This window comes from Microtus ochrogaster, chromosome 4 (assembly GCF_000317375.1).
Source record: "Microtus ochrogaster isolate Prairie Vole_2 chromosome 4, MicOch1.0, whole genome shotgun sequence".
In the NCBI taxonomy this organism is placed as follows: domain Eukaryota; kingdom Metazoa; phylum Chordata; class Mammalia; order Rodentia; family Cricetidae; genus Microtus; species Microtus ochrogaster.
This window is the reverse complement of record NC_022011.1, coordinates 1,336,954-1,353,193: the sequence shown is the minus strand read 5'-3', so window position 1 is coordinate 1,353,193 and position 16,240 is coordinate 1,336,954. Positions and strand designations below refer to the sequence as shown.

General features: G+C 42.6%; 1 protein-coding gene and 1 pseudogene across 3 annotated transcripts in view; one reads left to right on the top strand and one right to left on the bottom strand.

Moving 5' to 3' along the window:
* Slc10a7 (solute carrier family 10 member 7) overlaps window positions 1-16,240 on the bottom strand; it is a 235,270-nt gene that overhangs the window by 160,417 nt on the left and 58,613 nt on the right. For all 3 annotated transcript variants that reach the window (XM_005345380.2, XM_026778789.1, XM_026778790.1), the window contains exon 5: window positions 2,868-2,906. In XM_005345380.2, coding sequence (XP_005345437.1) covers window positions 2,868-2,906 — 39 coding nt within the window. The remainder of the gene's footprint in view (window positions 1-2,867; window positions 2,907-16,240) is intronic.
* LOC113455955 lies at window positions 10,058-10,909 on the top strand (annotated as a pseudogene).

The following is a 16,240-nucleotide window of genomic DNA, read 5'->3' as shown; positions in this document are numbered from 1 at the left end:
TAATTGGAATTAACCTGAAATAAATACTAATATATCAGATTATAATATATACTAGAATGCTTATATAGAATATTATAATACATGTTCTCTATTAGAGAACATATTAAATATATACAGATTCTGGTTATGAGTTATTAATTCTTTTTTGTATACACATATGCATATGAGCACATACACACACAAGGAATGGTCACTCATAACACATGCATGTACGCATGTGTGCATGTGCAGACACACACGCACTGACACACGCACACAGATACGTACACACAGGCACAAAGACAGGAATGATTACTCAAAACAAGAGAAAAGCTCCTTGACTCTTAGAGCTTAGAGTGCCTGGCAGAGACAAATTCTTAATCTGGTGGTTTTCAACAGTCAATACAAAAACATCTAAAATCAAGAGATTGGACCAACACCTAGATGTTTCCAGCACCTCATACAAGCATTTTCTATGCACTGTTAACATGTTTCCATAGACAGAAGATATGATTGGTTCAACATTATGTACATTACAGGGCAGGTATCTGGTTCAGTTCATATTCAGAGAGAATTCAAACCTACCCTGCTTCAAGTTGGGTGGCCACTACCACTTGTAAGCACAAAATTCCTTCATAAAGAAAATCTCCAAACACTAGCAACACCATTCCGTATGAATGATTTATAATTCAAAATTTCCCCTCTGTACAGCGAGTCTTTACAATCTAACTCAAGGGCCAACTTCTCCTATCATTCCACTAATGTAACTTCTTTCTTCAAACATGTGCATGCTTTTGAACATTCCATATAGGCAGAAAATACACATGGGCCCCTGTATGGAACATTCGTTTCAGTGACTGAAGTCATGGCAAACTGCCATGTTTCGCTGATTGGATGTGACTGTGTGGCTAAATTTCTGCAACAAGGTGGAAGGATGGTATTGGGATTCCAGCAATGCTACTGTGTGTGTGTGTGTGTGTGTGAGAGAGAGAGAGAGAGAGAGAGAGAGAGAGAGAGAGAGAGAGAGAGACAGAAAGAGACAGAGACAGAGACAGAGAGAAGGAAGAAACTACAGCAGCTGCCACATGCTGTGGATGGCAGAGCAGAAAGACAGGAGTTCTGTCTCCTGAGAGGCCGGGTCATCACATCATATTTAGGTAGACCTACATGTATGTCATCAACCTCGCTGTAATTATGTTAAAGAAGGGGTAGAGTCATATGTAACTTCACTGGAGCAAGCACTCTCTTCGGTGAAGGGCCAGAGGGTTTTGCTTCAGCCACTTCCACAATTTCCCCATTGCATCTTCTCAATTATCATGGGCATTCTCACGAGTAAACAACCCAAGTTACGAAGCCATGCGTCATAGTGGATGTGTATGATTTCAAACTTCACCAAAACTGGCTTCCAGAAAATTTTTATTTTACATATACTATTCTGTTAAACAATTGTGACAATGTAGAGAAAGAAATGAAAACAGTAGCTTAATGAGATATTACTAAGTCTAAACTAAGTAGTCTTAAAAATCAGTGCGCACATTCTGTGTTTCTGTCTCTGTCTGTCTCTATCTCTACCTCTCTCTCTCTCTCTCTCTCTCTCTCTCTCTCTCTCTCTCTCTCTCTCTCTCTCTGTTTGAATTTGAGACTCATGTGGCTGAAGGTGTCCTTAAACTTGTGGCAATCCTCCCCAGAACTAAGCTTATAGAAGTAGCTACTATGCCTGACCAAGAGGTTATTTCTAAATAGACTTTGTTTCTAAATCCAATAAAAATATGATATCAAAATACAAACAAACAACAACAGTAACAAAACCCAAAGCACAGTATCTGTAAGAGTGGACATACTTCAGCACTGTGTTTCACAGAATCAGTATCAGCTAGAAGACAATGACTTCAAAAACCATGTAGCATTTTGGCAATTAACACTGGGTTAGCAATGTCTTTTAAAGCTTGAACTATGCATACAGTGCAGACACAAGTGACACACAGAATATCCTAAACACACATAGGGGTGTTCCACCTAGATTCATAAGCCAGTTTATGAATTCCACTGATTTTTTTCCAGTCATGAGTAAGTCACTACATTACAGGTCTATAAGTGAGCTCTGCACCTAAAGCAAATATTCTAATTTATTTTCCCGAATTTAGCAAATTTGAAAGCATAAGCATAACTATTAAGTATAGGAAACTGTTTCTATCTCCATTCTTTTATAACACAAATCAAGTATTATGATAATCTAATTTAAGATAATTATCTAAACGTTAAAGCAAGAGCCTCCTAATTACAGAGGCTCTGCTTACAGTGGTGGAACTGTGTTTGAATCATTTTATTTATAATTTATATTTACATCTCTAAAAATACTATATTTTCTTGCAACTTATTCATGAACTATATTCTCATGTCACTCTTTTTGTTAGTGTTCCACAAAGATTTCTCAGACATACCCAAGACTGTACATGGTAGCTTCTTTGACAAGAAAATGTAGAAAATAAATGATGTGTCAACCATAAATTAGCATTCCCTTTCTGACCAGCTGGGTCATGTTTCCTTTTCAAAATCCTCTTTCCCATGACACAAAATAATAATCATCTAAAAGACCTCATTAAGTGATCAATATATTGACATAACCTCTATAAGGAGGCACATAGCATTTTAATTGATTCCTTGAATCCATTAACAGACTATTAAACCCAAGTCTCCAAAATATATTGCAAGAGAATATTCACGTGTTTTTACTTACTATTTTCCCCAGGGTATAATTAAGGGAACATGCAAAGATCCAAAACTTTTATATTTCACCAAAGAGTAAAAGAAGTTCAGCTCTAAATCATTTGTGCAAAACAATCTCTTAAGAAAAGATAAAATAGGCAAAGTTAAACCAGTGTACTCACCAGAAAACTCCCAAATGCTGAATTAAATATCGCAGCCGCCTAAGAAGAGAATAAATGGGAGAGAAACTCATTGAAAGTAAACAGCAACAGGACAAGCAAAGATGATCGGTCCCCCTTTCCCCACCGTTCCAAATCTCAGCACTGACCCTACAGAGTAAAGTCAGTCACTGCTCTCACGAATACCAGCGGCCTGTAGTTTACTAAGACAGAAGGCTGCAGCTTAGAAACACATCCATGGTGGGGCTCAGAAGCAGGCAGGAAAAGGCTCGTCAAGAGAGGCTTCAAAACTGTATGGCCCAAAAGAACAATCCCCAACAGTAAATCAAAGCGTGGTTATTGTTGACTTTACTGCCTAGGAACACCAGAGGTTGATCTCCATACAATAATGTGTCCCTACCTATGAACTACCACCACGAGGTAACGGCTGTTGCCCTGCACTTCAGCACCAAGGGCAGGACAGTTGAGACCAGGAAAACTATTGTCATGCTAACCATTCCTTGGTTAGAAACAAGCAAGAAAATGTGCCATTGGTACCCAAAATTAAAGAAGAAAGGATTGATTCTGCTTACCAAAGCATCCTTGAGGACACAGCAGAGGCTATCCACCCCTCAGCTAAGTCAGTTCCTGTGTTCCATGAAGCTATATGCCAGAATCCTGACGGCTTTTCACATTACTCAAAAATGGGAAAAAACTTGTACATTTGATGAAAGAAAATGGAGCGGGGGAGGGGGGTGGAGAAAAAAACAAAACTAGGCAAAAGCCAAAAGCATGTTGAAAAAACCTATTTAAATGCCCAGAAAGTTCAGAGCAGTGTCAGTTAGTCCTTAGGAACATTCGGGCATCGGTTTAGGAAGTTTGACTTAAGTCCAAAGCAGGGCTAGGCTGTAGGGGAAAGAGCTCTGCTCCAGAAGAGGACACAATGAGAGTGCATGGGTAATGAGATTGCCGGCTCCAGAGAGCTTGGCTTTCTTACGCCGCTTCATAATTAATTCAAAGCTTTGATAATTTCATTAGATTTCTCCTTTGCTAGTCCTATCAATAAAAGATGGCACTGGACCCCAGCTCTTCTGTGGCATGAACACAGGCAACAATCACAGGCCAGGGAAACCTCTGCTTTTTGACAGAGACAGAGGCATATGGCGCTCTGTGCTGTACTGGAGGAGAGGATGAGGAATAAAAAGATTCAGCCACATAAAATATTACAAATGACAGCTATAAACTACAGCGACATTATTTTTGGCATCTCCCTAGAACTCAACTATGGGCAATTCCAGGAAAGTTCTACACACAGAGAAAAGTAAAGGGGATACACGTGGGTTGTGGTCAGAACAACGGGGTGCACTGGCGTCCTCACACACATGTGTACAGATTCCCCAAAAACCTGTGAGCGCAAGCTGCATTTTATGCTCCAGCTGGATCGAGTTAGGGCTTTCCGCCAGAGTTCTTCCTTCCTCGTCATTTTCAGACTCTTTTCCTAACCTTACACCACAGAGCAAGTGAGCCGCCCAGCACTTACAGAAACGTGGCCTCACTACAAGTGTAACTCACAAGTCAGAGTTGAGAAAGTACCCAAACCCTCCAACCCAGCCACTCTTGATCACCTCCGTGATACAAGCATGAGTAGTATTTCATGCGGACTGGCTGAGACAGCGGTACCACGACGAGATGCCCCAGCCACCTCCTTGGAGGTTTCTGACTGTGGGAAGATCTGAATTCTCTGCTATGTCATCCACTCGGGCGGGAAATCAACACCTTTTGTGAACTGATTGATTTAGGGCTCTGGTACTCCAAAGACCAGATGAAGTTATACCCTGAACCCACAGTGTGCAAGGAGAGAACCAATTCCCACAAGCTTAGGCTCAATTCTACAGCAGCAGTACATGAGGAAGTTAGGATTTCAAGAGTTTTGGAGGCTGTTTTCTGATGTAAGGAGGGCTGCCCTCCCCTTCACACAATCTGCAAGGCCTTCTCTAGACGGCACTCTCCTTTTCCTTCCCTGCCTCATTAAACTGCTCCCCATTTCCTCAAATTCATGATATCATGCTATTTCTTACATCTTTGCTCCCTGATCTAAAATAACTCCTCCCTCAAGGAAGAGAGAGGACCTTAAGCAACCCTCGGCTATCCTAGCAAATCAGCTTGCGGACCACGCCTCCAAGTAGCCAGTGAAAACTTACATCCACACCATCCAGAGAAGGGACTGGAACACAGTACTCTAAATATTTAGTAAACCGAGATGAAACTGACTCTAGCCACACAGGAGTCAGGCCAAGCCAGAGTGGTGAAGTCAGGGAGCTGATGCTGTAGGCATGTCCATGTTGGAAGAAGCCCAGGTTCTGGCTGCCAAGGAGGGCATGAAGCAGAGTGGAATGCCAAAAGATGGCACTTACGGAAGAGCCACCAGTAACACAAGGCCAGCCACCCCTTCGAGGCCCTTGGAGACAGACAAGCAGGTGTATGTCTGTAGTCCTCAGCCAAAGCAGCTCCTTACTGCCATCTAAAGACAACATAAAAGGGAAAAAGGTGTCTATAGTCCCTCACAAAGGAGAAGAGCCTGTGGCTGGAACCAGAGCCTTCTGAGCCCAGCCTTCTCCCCTCTGCATGACTTCTCTGGCTGTTGCATCCTGGAGCAGGAAAGAGCAGGATGTGACCAGCGTTTGCCCACCCACCACTCCTCAATGTGGTCATAGGCTGATCTGACAGACTCTCAACTAGCCTGGGTTTTGCTCTTCTCAGACAGTTTAAAAAAAAAAAAAAAAAACACTGGATTTTTTTTTTTTTTTTAAATGAGTAAAGGAAGCTACAAAGCAAACAGAAAGCTTAACCACACTGCAGAAGGTCTGAAGAAGTTGCTAAATGCTCTGGATGGATTTTCTTCATCAAACATTACCGGAATATGGGTTCCTGTCTCTCACCACCTAGGTCCTCTGGATCCCCAAAGCCTGACCATTGGCTCCCCATAATGGTTCTTCCCTTCCTGATCCAAAATTCCTCTAGAACCTTCTATGTGTATGACCTATGACCCAATAGTAGATCAACCAAACCGAGACCTCTCCCCCCATGCCCCACTGGGTTAATAAGGTGGCCTTGCTAGTCTGTGAGGATTTAGAGACACAGGGGAGCAGGCTACTCAGCAAGCAGACACACTTGTTGCAGGCTCGCAGCCTGTGTTTGCTCCCTGGGCCCACAGTGTGCAAGGAGAGAACCAACTCCCACAAGTCCTCTGACTTCCACACTTCCACACCAAAGCGTGCCCATGTGTGTTCACATGTGTGTGTGCACACATACACGCACAACAAACAATGTTTATAAAAGGACAAAAATAAAAATCAAAATGCCCATTCTTGAGCAACCAGCCTAACAGACCACTGTTGATGATTTATGATATTTAGATATATGGCATCCTAAAACTCTATGATGATTTATCCGAACATCAAAAATAAAAAATTAAAATAGAAAATTTATTCTTAAGCAAGGTGGTGGAATGTTTGCCTGTTCACCTAGATATTCAGCCTGTACAAACAGCCCTTGAGGTAAGGTGAAGTAACTTCCTCCCCAGTCCAGAGAGAAGACCTTACACTCAGTATTCTTAAACGAATTATCACATGAAGAAGAAAGGGCTAGCATGGCCACGAAGCATTCACCAACTGAAGGAGGCAGTTTGGAACACTTTAATTCTTTGTCAAGCCCACTGCTGGAGGGAGAGCAGTTACATATTTTTATAAATGCCGACATACTTCCTACTTGAGAGGAACTGTCTGTCATCAAACTGCTGCTCCAGGAGGAAGCTATAATTCTTTCTAATTTCTGCAGGTCTATCTTGCTACCATGGTGGGGAAATTTTTTTTTTCTTGCATATCCTTTAACCTGAGGTGAACAGAGTTGCTATCCCTGTTTGTAACTATTCTTTTCAAGTCAGGCATGGAAAATATGCAAGTTCCTGTTTCTGCGCCCTAAATTGAATGAGGTGTCCTCTCCTCTTAAGAAAATGAAGCTGCTTTGGTGCTGGCGTGTTTTAATGAGAGCGGAGTCGGCCGACAGTGACAAATGGCAGTGGCACGGGAGAGAGCATACGAGCAGGACAATATGTGCACGGCACAGGCTTACAGACTATTTTTCACTGACTACTCTGAATGACTTCGCTGTTTCTTAAGGGGCCTATTAATCTCAAATTTAGTTATTACACAACGTTTATTTGAACATATATTCTGAGGATGATGACAGTTAATAAAGGCAATCTCTCACAAGCTGTATTTTACATATTGTTGCACCTACAGCTCCCAGTCCTTTGATGGTACTGATGGAACAGTCGACATTGTTTGTATCAGGCTTATTTTTTTTTTACACGGCATATATTCAGACTCCTTTCTAAGCACATGGGAACTGTTAAAATGCATAAGAAAAAGTCCGCACACAAAATGGTAAAAGTAAAAGGGCATCTTAACTGTTCAACAAAAATCGTTTAATGTGCAGACTGACCCTTCTAAGACAAACCAGACGCCTTTTAACACTTTTAGAGCTCAGGCGCCTAATATACACCAACCCTTGCATACCAATCCACTCTCACAGTGTGCGCAGAGCCTGGGACAGAGGACAAAATCAATTTTCTTGAGGTGCAAAAAGAATCAAATAGCAGCTCCAGTGCTCTACTCCTTGGATGTTTACCACCAAGTCCCGGGCACTGCGACAGTGCAGAGGCTGCGGTGGTCTCCAGTCTATTAAAGGACCCTTTTTACATTCTCCTCAGTTAGCAACTCAATAGATCCATCCGTTCAGACCGGGTTCGTTCGGGTTCTGGGGGAAAGAGTGACTTTAAGTAAAACTGGTTACACAAGAGAAAAATTCACGACAACCTAGAGGAAGACTTGCAAATGCCCGCTACCACTGAGATTCCTGTGACCTCCTCCTGAAATCTGAGGTGCAGAGAAACCAGACCTAGTGGGCAGGATCCCTGGATTCACTGACAAGCGCTTTACAATGAAGAAATAAAGCTTCAGGGAGGAAAGAGGTCTTTCCAAGGTCATGTGGTCCCCAGCAAAGCCAGACAGAAGTCCTCTCCAAGCCATGCTGCTGCCCCTCTATCACAGCCACATGGGCTAGCTCATGGGCTTTAGACATCCACAGATATTGCTTTTGCATTTAAATTGCAGAAGCCAATATATTAAAGTGGTTACAGTTATGTGGGGATAATGGAATGATAAACATTTTCTCCTCTGTGTTGTTCCTTGATTTTTAAGGAAATTTTATTACCTATATATTTAGTAAGGGGGAAAATATAAAATAAATGTTGGCTAGTAAGCACAATTAAGAATCCTAGAGGCTCACTCATCAACCTTTGGGCGAACATAGCATGACAATGTGTATATCAGATACCGGTCAGTTAACGTCCAGCTGAACTGAGTAACCCCAACACAGTATCTTAGGAAAACTATCTACCTAGCCATCTTCACTGTATCATTGCTAGTGAAGGGATGAAATGTGGGTACAAACCAGAACACCAAGTCTTCAACTCAAAACATTTAAGATTTGCTTTCTTACATTATATTGACTTCATGTAAATATCTGAAATGAAGCTAAACAGAAATCAGTTAAATTGTGATACAGTACTTGACATTATATCTTTCAATAATTCCAATTTGCTGATATTCCTGAAGCTTGATTTTTTCTTTATCTTATGGGTTTCCAAACTCCCCTAAAAAGGATTAAACAAAATATTTCTCTATTCATTCAACACAACTTTGTTAAGCCTAACCATAAATCTAGGCCCTTGGAATACAAAAAGTCAAAGCCTGTGGAGTCACAGATAAGGACAATAGCCTAAAACACACCAATGACTTCAAAGAGTTAAGAAAACCCAGCAACTAATGACCCTGCGTTCTTTCAGGGAACTCCTAGTGGCACACAAGCATTTCTCTGATCAATTAATGGAAGCTATATTCAGTGCCAACCATAGACGAAGCTCTCAGCACACCAGGGGAAAATCTGGCCAAAAACTCCCCTGGCACTTTGTGTAGAAGGGCATCCACAAAACAGAAGTGACAACCTATGTCAAAGCAATCTAGGGTTTCTCACAAGTTTTAGACTCTAGCTACTCAACTCTGTAACGTCTGCTCTTTTCCATCCATTAGGGCTGAGGACCTCAGCGCTTCTCAAGAGAGCAATGGCTCAGCCCTCAGCAATCCCTCTCCCATCAGCTTCTCATCAGTAATAAACAGCTTCCCTACACCTTTGGGGAAATAACTTTCCATCGAGTCACAGGCTGCCACAGGCCACAGGCCATGCCACTGAAGTCACCCTGCAGAGTCTTCGCTGAGAAGCCGGGTGTGCACTTGAGTTTCAGGTTCAGATCATGTTAGAAATCACATCTTCAGCACGAAATCTTCCCCTTTCCTGACATATTCTTTAAGGGGGTCCCCTCATCATTGCCACCACAAGTCCTGAGCAGTGGATGTCGAGCTGGTTCTTCAGGGGAAGGCACATCATATTCTATATTGGCTCTAATAACGTTTTGTTTGTTTGTTTTCAAAACACGGTTTCTCTGTGTAGCCCTGGCTGTTCTGGAACTTGATTTGTAGACCAGGCTGGCCTTGAACCCAAAGAGATCTGCCTGCCTCTGCCACCATGGGAGTGTGGGATTAAAGGCGTGCACCACCATGCCTGGCTCTAATGTAACATTTCTTTTGCTGTTCTACATTTATGTATTATGTATGTGTGCACATGTGTGCATGTGCATGTGTGTACACACCACATGGTGCATCATGGAACTTAGAAGACACGCTGTGGGTCTCTGTTCTCTTCTTCCACCCCTGTGGGCTCTGGGGATGGAACTCAGCTTTCGCCTGCTGAAGCATCTCACCAGGCCCTAACACAACAATTAAATTAGAAATATTAATTTTGTAGAAACTCATCCAGAAAATACCAGAACATCAGCCTGATGGCAAAGCCATCTAAAGCATCATAAGAAAGGCAGAAAATAATAATTCTAATGTATATAGATAGGTACAATGGCCCATATAAAATCTGAATTATTGGAACCTAGCGATATGCAGAAATACTTCACTATACAATGAGGTTTGTTTTAGGAGTACATGATTGGTTTATGACCTCAAAATTTAATCGAGGCACTTCATCTTAAAAAAATTTTTTTTCAATATTGAACTCAAGTTGGTAGAGGCAAGTCCGGTCTCAAAATGGAGGGCCCTGATCCAAAGGAACCAGAACAGTTGAGGAAATTGTTTATTGGGGGTCTGAGCTTTGAAACCACAGATGATATCTTAAGAGAACATTTTGAGAAACGGGGCACACTTACAGACTGTTCCAGGGGCTTTGGTTTTGTGACCTACTCTTGTGTTGAAGAGGTGGATGCTGCAGTTGTGTGCTCGGCCACACTAACCATGGGCATAACCGTGAAGTGAAGGGGGCCCTTTCTAAACAAGAGATGCAGTCTGAGGGGTCACAGAGAGGTCGTGGAGGGGGATCTGGCAATTTTGAGTCGTGGAGGTAACTTTGGTCATGGTAGAAACTTTGGTGGAAGAGGAGGCTATGGTGGTGGAGGTGGTGGCAGCAGAGGTAGTTATGGAGGTGGTAATGGTGGCTATAATGGATTTGGAGGGGATGGTAGCAACTATGGTGGTGGTGCTGGCTACAGCAGTAGAGGAGGCTATGGTGGTGGTGGACCAGGATGTGGAAACCAAGGTGGTGGATATGGTGGTGGAGGAGGATATGACGGTTACAATGAAGGAGGAAATTTTGGTGGAGGTAACTATGGTGGTGGTGGGAACCATAATGACTCTGGAAATTATAATGGACAACAGCAATCAAATTATGGACCCGTGAGAGGGGGCAGTTTTGGTGGAAGAAGCTCAGGCAGTCCCTATGGTAGTGGCTATGGATCTGGCGGTGGAAGTGGTGGATATGGTAGCAGAAGTTTTTTAAAAAACAGCAGAAAAGGGCTAGGGTTCTTAGCAGGAGAGAGCGGAGTTGTCAGGAAAGCTGCAGGTTACTTTGAGACAGTCGTCCTAAATGCATTAGAGGCACTCTAAAAATCTGCTACAGAAGGAGGGATGATCCACAGTCAGAAAAGTTATGACAGCTTAAACAGGAAACCCTTCTTGTTCAGGACTGTCAGAGCCACAGTGTGCGAAAAGTGCAGATACTGATTAATGCAAGGCAGTGTCAGTGAGATGTTTGTTCCTGAGGTCTTTGATCTGTCTGTCGTAGCTTTGTCTTTTTCTTTGTCTTTTCATTACATCAGGTAATGTACTACCTGTACATTGTGGCAGTGCTACCAATAAAAAATTAAGGAATTTTTGACTTTCCAAAAAAAATTATTTCTAAAGTGGTCATTTCAAAACTATGTGACAAAATTCAGGTGGATGTGGTGGTTCCTGGCTGTATTGTCAAGACATGGTGGCATCTGGCTGTACTGTCAGGACGTGGTGGCTGTACTGTTAGGACGTGGTGGCTGTACTGTCAGGACGTGGTGGTATTCTCAACACTCAGAAGGCTGAGGCAGGAAGACTGAAAGTCAAAGACCAGCCTGGGACAAAGAGTTAAACACATACATTTGTGGCTAAAAATTCAGAAAACTAGATGCTGGGGCGATCATTCAGTGGATAATGTCCTTAGTGTGCAAGCACGAGGACCAGAGTTCAAGCCTCAGAACCTCCACAGAAGCCAGGCGGTGCAGCAGCCCATCTGTAATCCCAGACATTGGTCAGGAGGCAGGGAGCAATCCCAGGGCAAGATCGCTGGCTACACCAGATAAATTGATGGTTTTGAGTTCAGCAAGAGCCCTTGCCTCAGGAAAAAAAATGAAAACTGATCAGGAAAGACACCCAACTTCAGCCTCTGAAATCACACACATGTATTTATAACCATGCATATGTGTGCCACAAAGAGACAAATACACATGAGCGCGCACACAGCTTAGAAAACTCGAATTCCTAAGAATGTTCTGGAAACAGCCGTGGAATGAGAGGGTATTATCATTGCTGTTTCTAGGTAACCCTGGTCTTATTGTGACCATACAACATGAAGACCAAATAACCGTTCCCAGAACAGAAGAAACCAGCTATGCCACAAAAAAGGCCTTAACTTCGCTTGATTTGCAAATAGATAAGAAATTTAACTTGGGTTTGCCTTTTAAATGTCTCTGATAATTATGAATAAAATTTAAACTGCCTCCAAAAACTGGCAACAATAATTATTGGCCAATCCTCTGCTACGTGGAAGCCTCCAGTGTGGTGACCAGCCATGCTGAAGGCAAAGCAACATGCCCATTTTTCCTCTGCGCACCTAACTTTTTGATTCTGTGGTTTCCTGCATAAGCCTGCATTTATTTCTTTTATACAATAACAAACTTTAAATTCTCCTCCCTAATCTGGCTTGATTTCTTTACCTTGACTGCCTGGAAGTCCTAGCTGAGAAATAACACGAGATAAAGAAAGAAGGGCACACAGGCTGGAAGGACTGGGTAAATCAGGAATTTATACTGTCCCACACAGCTCCCCTTAAAAACAAGGAAAAGTAAGTGAGGTTTTCATTGTTGCAAAGCATAAAGTGTACATACAAAACAACATACTTCTATATACCAACAAGGAATAATTTTAAATTGAAATTAACAAAAAATACTATTTATAAGTAATATAAAAACAGGTAAAAGGTATAGAACTTAGATTTTAAAACCTATGAAACACTAACAAGAGAAAAACTTAAATTCCTAGCTAGGGACTGGTTTAGGGCAGAGGCTCAGTCAGGAAAACGCTTGCAGTGCAGGTAAAAGGGGGACCTGAGTTTAGGCCCCAGACCCATGGAAAAGTCAGGTATTGTGATAAATGTGTGCAATCCCAGAGCCGAAGAGTGAGGGGGCTGGGAGAGGCAGGAAGCTGCCCAAGGTTCACTGGCTGGTTGGCCTAGCTTCATGTACCAGTTCAAGACCCTGTTTCCAAAACCAAGGTAAACAGCCATCCTGAGAAATCACAGGCAAGATTGACCTCTGGCATCTGGACATGTGTACACATATGTACTCAAATCAGCAAAGTATTCCCACAGATAAAAGCATGCACACACGTGTGTACATTCCATCCCAACACATGAATAAAACAGCTTAAGAAATAGAGCTTAAAACTTCTAATATTAACATGTCAAATCTTTTTATATTAACCTAACAGTCATTGTAATGTCAAAATATCCACAGGGTTTTTAGTATAAATTGACTCAATGAGTAAAATTTATTGTAAAAATAAACTTTACTTATTTATCCATTTATTTTCGAAGGCATCGCTTTCTTGAGGAAAAATGAACAAGAACAAAGTTGGTCTCCAGATTTCAACACTTACTGAGAGGAGCGGAAACTGGCTCACAGACAGCACATCTGGAAGATGAGCTTCCTGAAGATAGGAGCTGCTTTTTGACGAGAGTGCAAGGGCAGCTCGTGGGGACAGGACAAACTTAACAAGGGACAACCGCTCTGCCACAGGCCACCCGAACCATGAGGCTCACCTCATGAAAGGGACCACTTGATCCAGCCACCCTATCATCAAGGCTACCAACTTATTAAATGGAAACTATAACACCAGCTTCATAAAATTATTGTGAGATTAAATTAAATGATTATATAAAAACCCAGGTATCATACAAAACGTCATAAAATCTGTGGCCCAGCTGCTGTTCCTTACACAAGTGTCTGTTCCCTGACGTAGGAATCAAAACATACGACAGCAGGTGAAGCACAAGCATTTCTAAAAGGGCCCCAGAGAAACTGCCTTCCTTCTTGCACACACACCCAAGTGCTCTGTAGTTCGAACCCCTGCACTTCCGCTCATGGAGGTTCGCGCTTACTGAACTGACAGGGTCTTGAACTCCTGCACCACACCACAAATAGAGCACAAATAGCTTGCTAAGTGCAACTGCAGGGAGAGGTAGGGTTTAAATAAATGAATGCAACCGAAGCACCCATGAGGTGGAAGAACAAAAGAGAGCATGGCTGCTTAAAGGAAGACTGGTTGCAGGCTGGCAGGACACACAAACACACATGCATGTATACCCACACACATGCAGGCATGGGTGCACAAGCATGTGATATAATAAAAAATTATTTAAAAAATAATAATAGAGTGGACAGTGGGCCGGGCTATACAACTCAGTACAGTGCTTGCCTAGGATGCAGGAAGTCCTCAGTTCCATCTAGAGGACCAAAAATAAAAAATATATAAAAGTGATTAGAATAAGTTCTTTAAAAATCTGTGTGTATCACACTGAGACAATGGGGATGTTCTATTGGGAACTCACCAAGGCCAGCTGGCCTGGGTCTGAAAAAGCCTGGGATAAAACCGGACTCTCTGAACATAGCGGACAATGAGGACTACTGAGAACTCAAGATCAATGGCAATGGGTTTTTGATCCTACTGTACGTGCTGGCTTTGTAAGAGCCTAGGCAGTTTGAATGATCAACTTACTAGACCTGGATGGAGGTGGGGGTTCCTTGGACTTCCCACAGGGCAGGGAACCCTGACTGCTCTTCGGGCTGAGGAGGGAAGGGGACTTGATTGGGGGAGGGGGAGGGAAATGGGAGGCGGTGGCAGGGAAGAGACGGAAATCTTTAATAAATAAATAAAAAAAATCTGTGTGTATGGGACAGTGGTGGTACACACCTTTAATCCCAGCACTCGAGAGGCAGAGGCAGGTGGATCTTTGTGAGCTCGAGGCCAGCCTGGTCTATAAGAGCTAGCTCCAGGACAGGACCCAAAGCTACAGAGAAACCCTGTCTCGAAAAACAAAAACAAAACAATTGTGTATGTGTGCATATGCACATGTACATCCCTATGAGTATATGCAGGCTTATTTATGCAAACCATGGCGCACGTGTGAAGCTCAGAGAATAATCTCAGATGTCAGTCCTCATCATCCACCCTGTTTGAGGTGGGATCTCTTTGTTATGTGCCACTGCATACAACAGGCTGGCAAGCTTCCAGGGCTGAGCCTGTCTCAAGCGCCCATCCTGCTGTAGGAGCACTTCGACACAGACACATACTATTATGGCAGCTGTTATGGGAGATCTGAACTCACACCTGTGAGCAAGCTCTTTACGCACTGAGCCATTGCCCCAGGGAAGACTCGGGTCTTCGAGAGTCTGTGTCTTTACGATTGTGCTGCCAAACTGAACAGGAGAGAAAGGCATGGCACTGGACCACTTGCCATTATCTTGAGACAATGACACCCACTCCACTACCACAAACATTAGACTCTTGCTGGGCAGAAGTGGCTCACACACACCTTGTCCCAGCACTTGGGAGGCAGAGGCAGGCGGATCTGAGTTGGAGGTCAGTTCTAATAACTACAAAGTGTGTTCCAGGATAGCCAGGGCTACACAGAGAAACCTTGCTTTGAAAAACTTTTAAAAACATTAGACTCTTTTTTTAAACATGTTATTAATTAGCAGTTGGTTATGACTTGAATTTTGCTAAATAATAAAAAATAAACTCACTATTAAAACTAAAGTTTTTGTCTTTTTTTTTTCAAATAAAAGACTGAGTATACTTTTCAGAAACTATGAAACACTGATGACTTTAAGTTAGCTGAGTGAGATTTCTCCTTTCTAGTGTTAACACTGACAACGTGGATCTTCTCCGATTTGTACAGATGACAGAACACAGTGGTTCTTTTTATGTCCTATAAAGATCACGGCTGAGTTTAAAAACAAGCTTCAAGGCATCATTTATATCTACAAATAACAGAGTAATCCCGACAGAAGAAGGAGAGAAAGTTTCCCAGTCTCCTAGCCTGGGGTGGAGGGAACCTGCTTGAGAAGATGTAACACTGACAGTGGCTGAACTGGAAGTATAAAGAGGAGCTTGCCAACAGCCTTCCTTCCCCAGGCCGTTAATCTTTATCTGACTCTAATATACTATGTAGATAGGATATAGATGAATATCAAATAAACATGGCAAGGAAATCACACAGACACACTAAAAAGTAGAACAGCAGTCAGCAAGCAGCAAAGCACTAAATCGACTTCAAGTTTTTATTAAGAGTATCCTTATGTTAGTGACGGAAGGTGTATTAGCTTAGCGGGCTATGCAATTGCCATGGTACCACAACTAATGGACTGCCAGGAGATGATTTAATAAGAGCCAGCTCAACAGCACTGGGTAAGTAACTCTGACAACCTGAGGCTTTCTTCTGGTCAAATGTTTTATATCTGTAAGTGGTTTTCTTAAAAAAAAGAAAGGGGGGGGGGGCTGTGAAGATAACTCACAGAAAGATTCACTCTAACTGCCCAAACGTTCTTATTTCAGTTCAGAGTGCCAAGACCTTCAGATGTGACTCTACTTGTAACATGGTGAGCAGTCTCACTCAACAAAGCGTTGGGC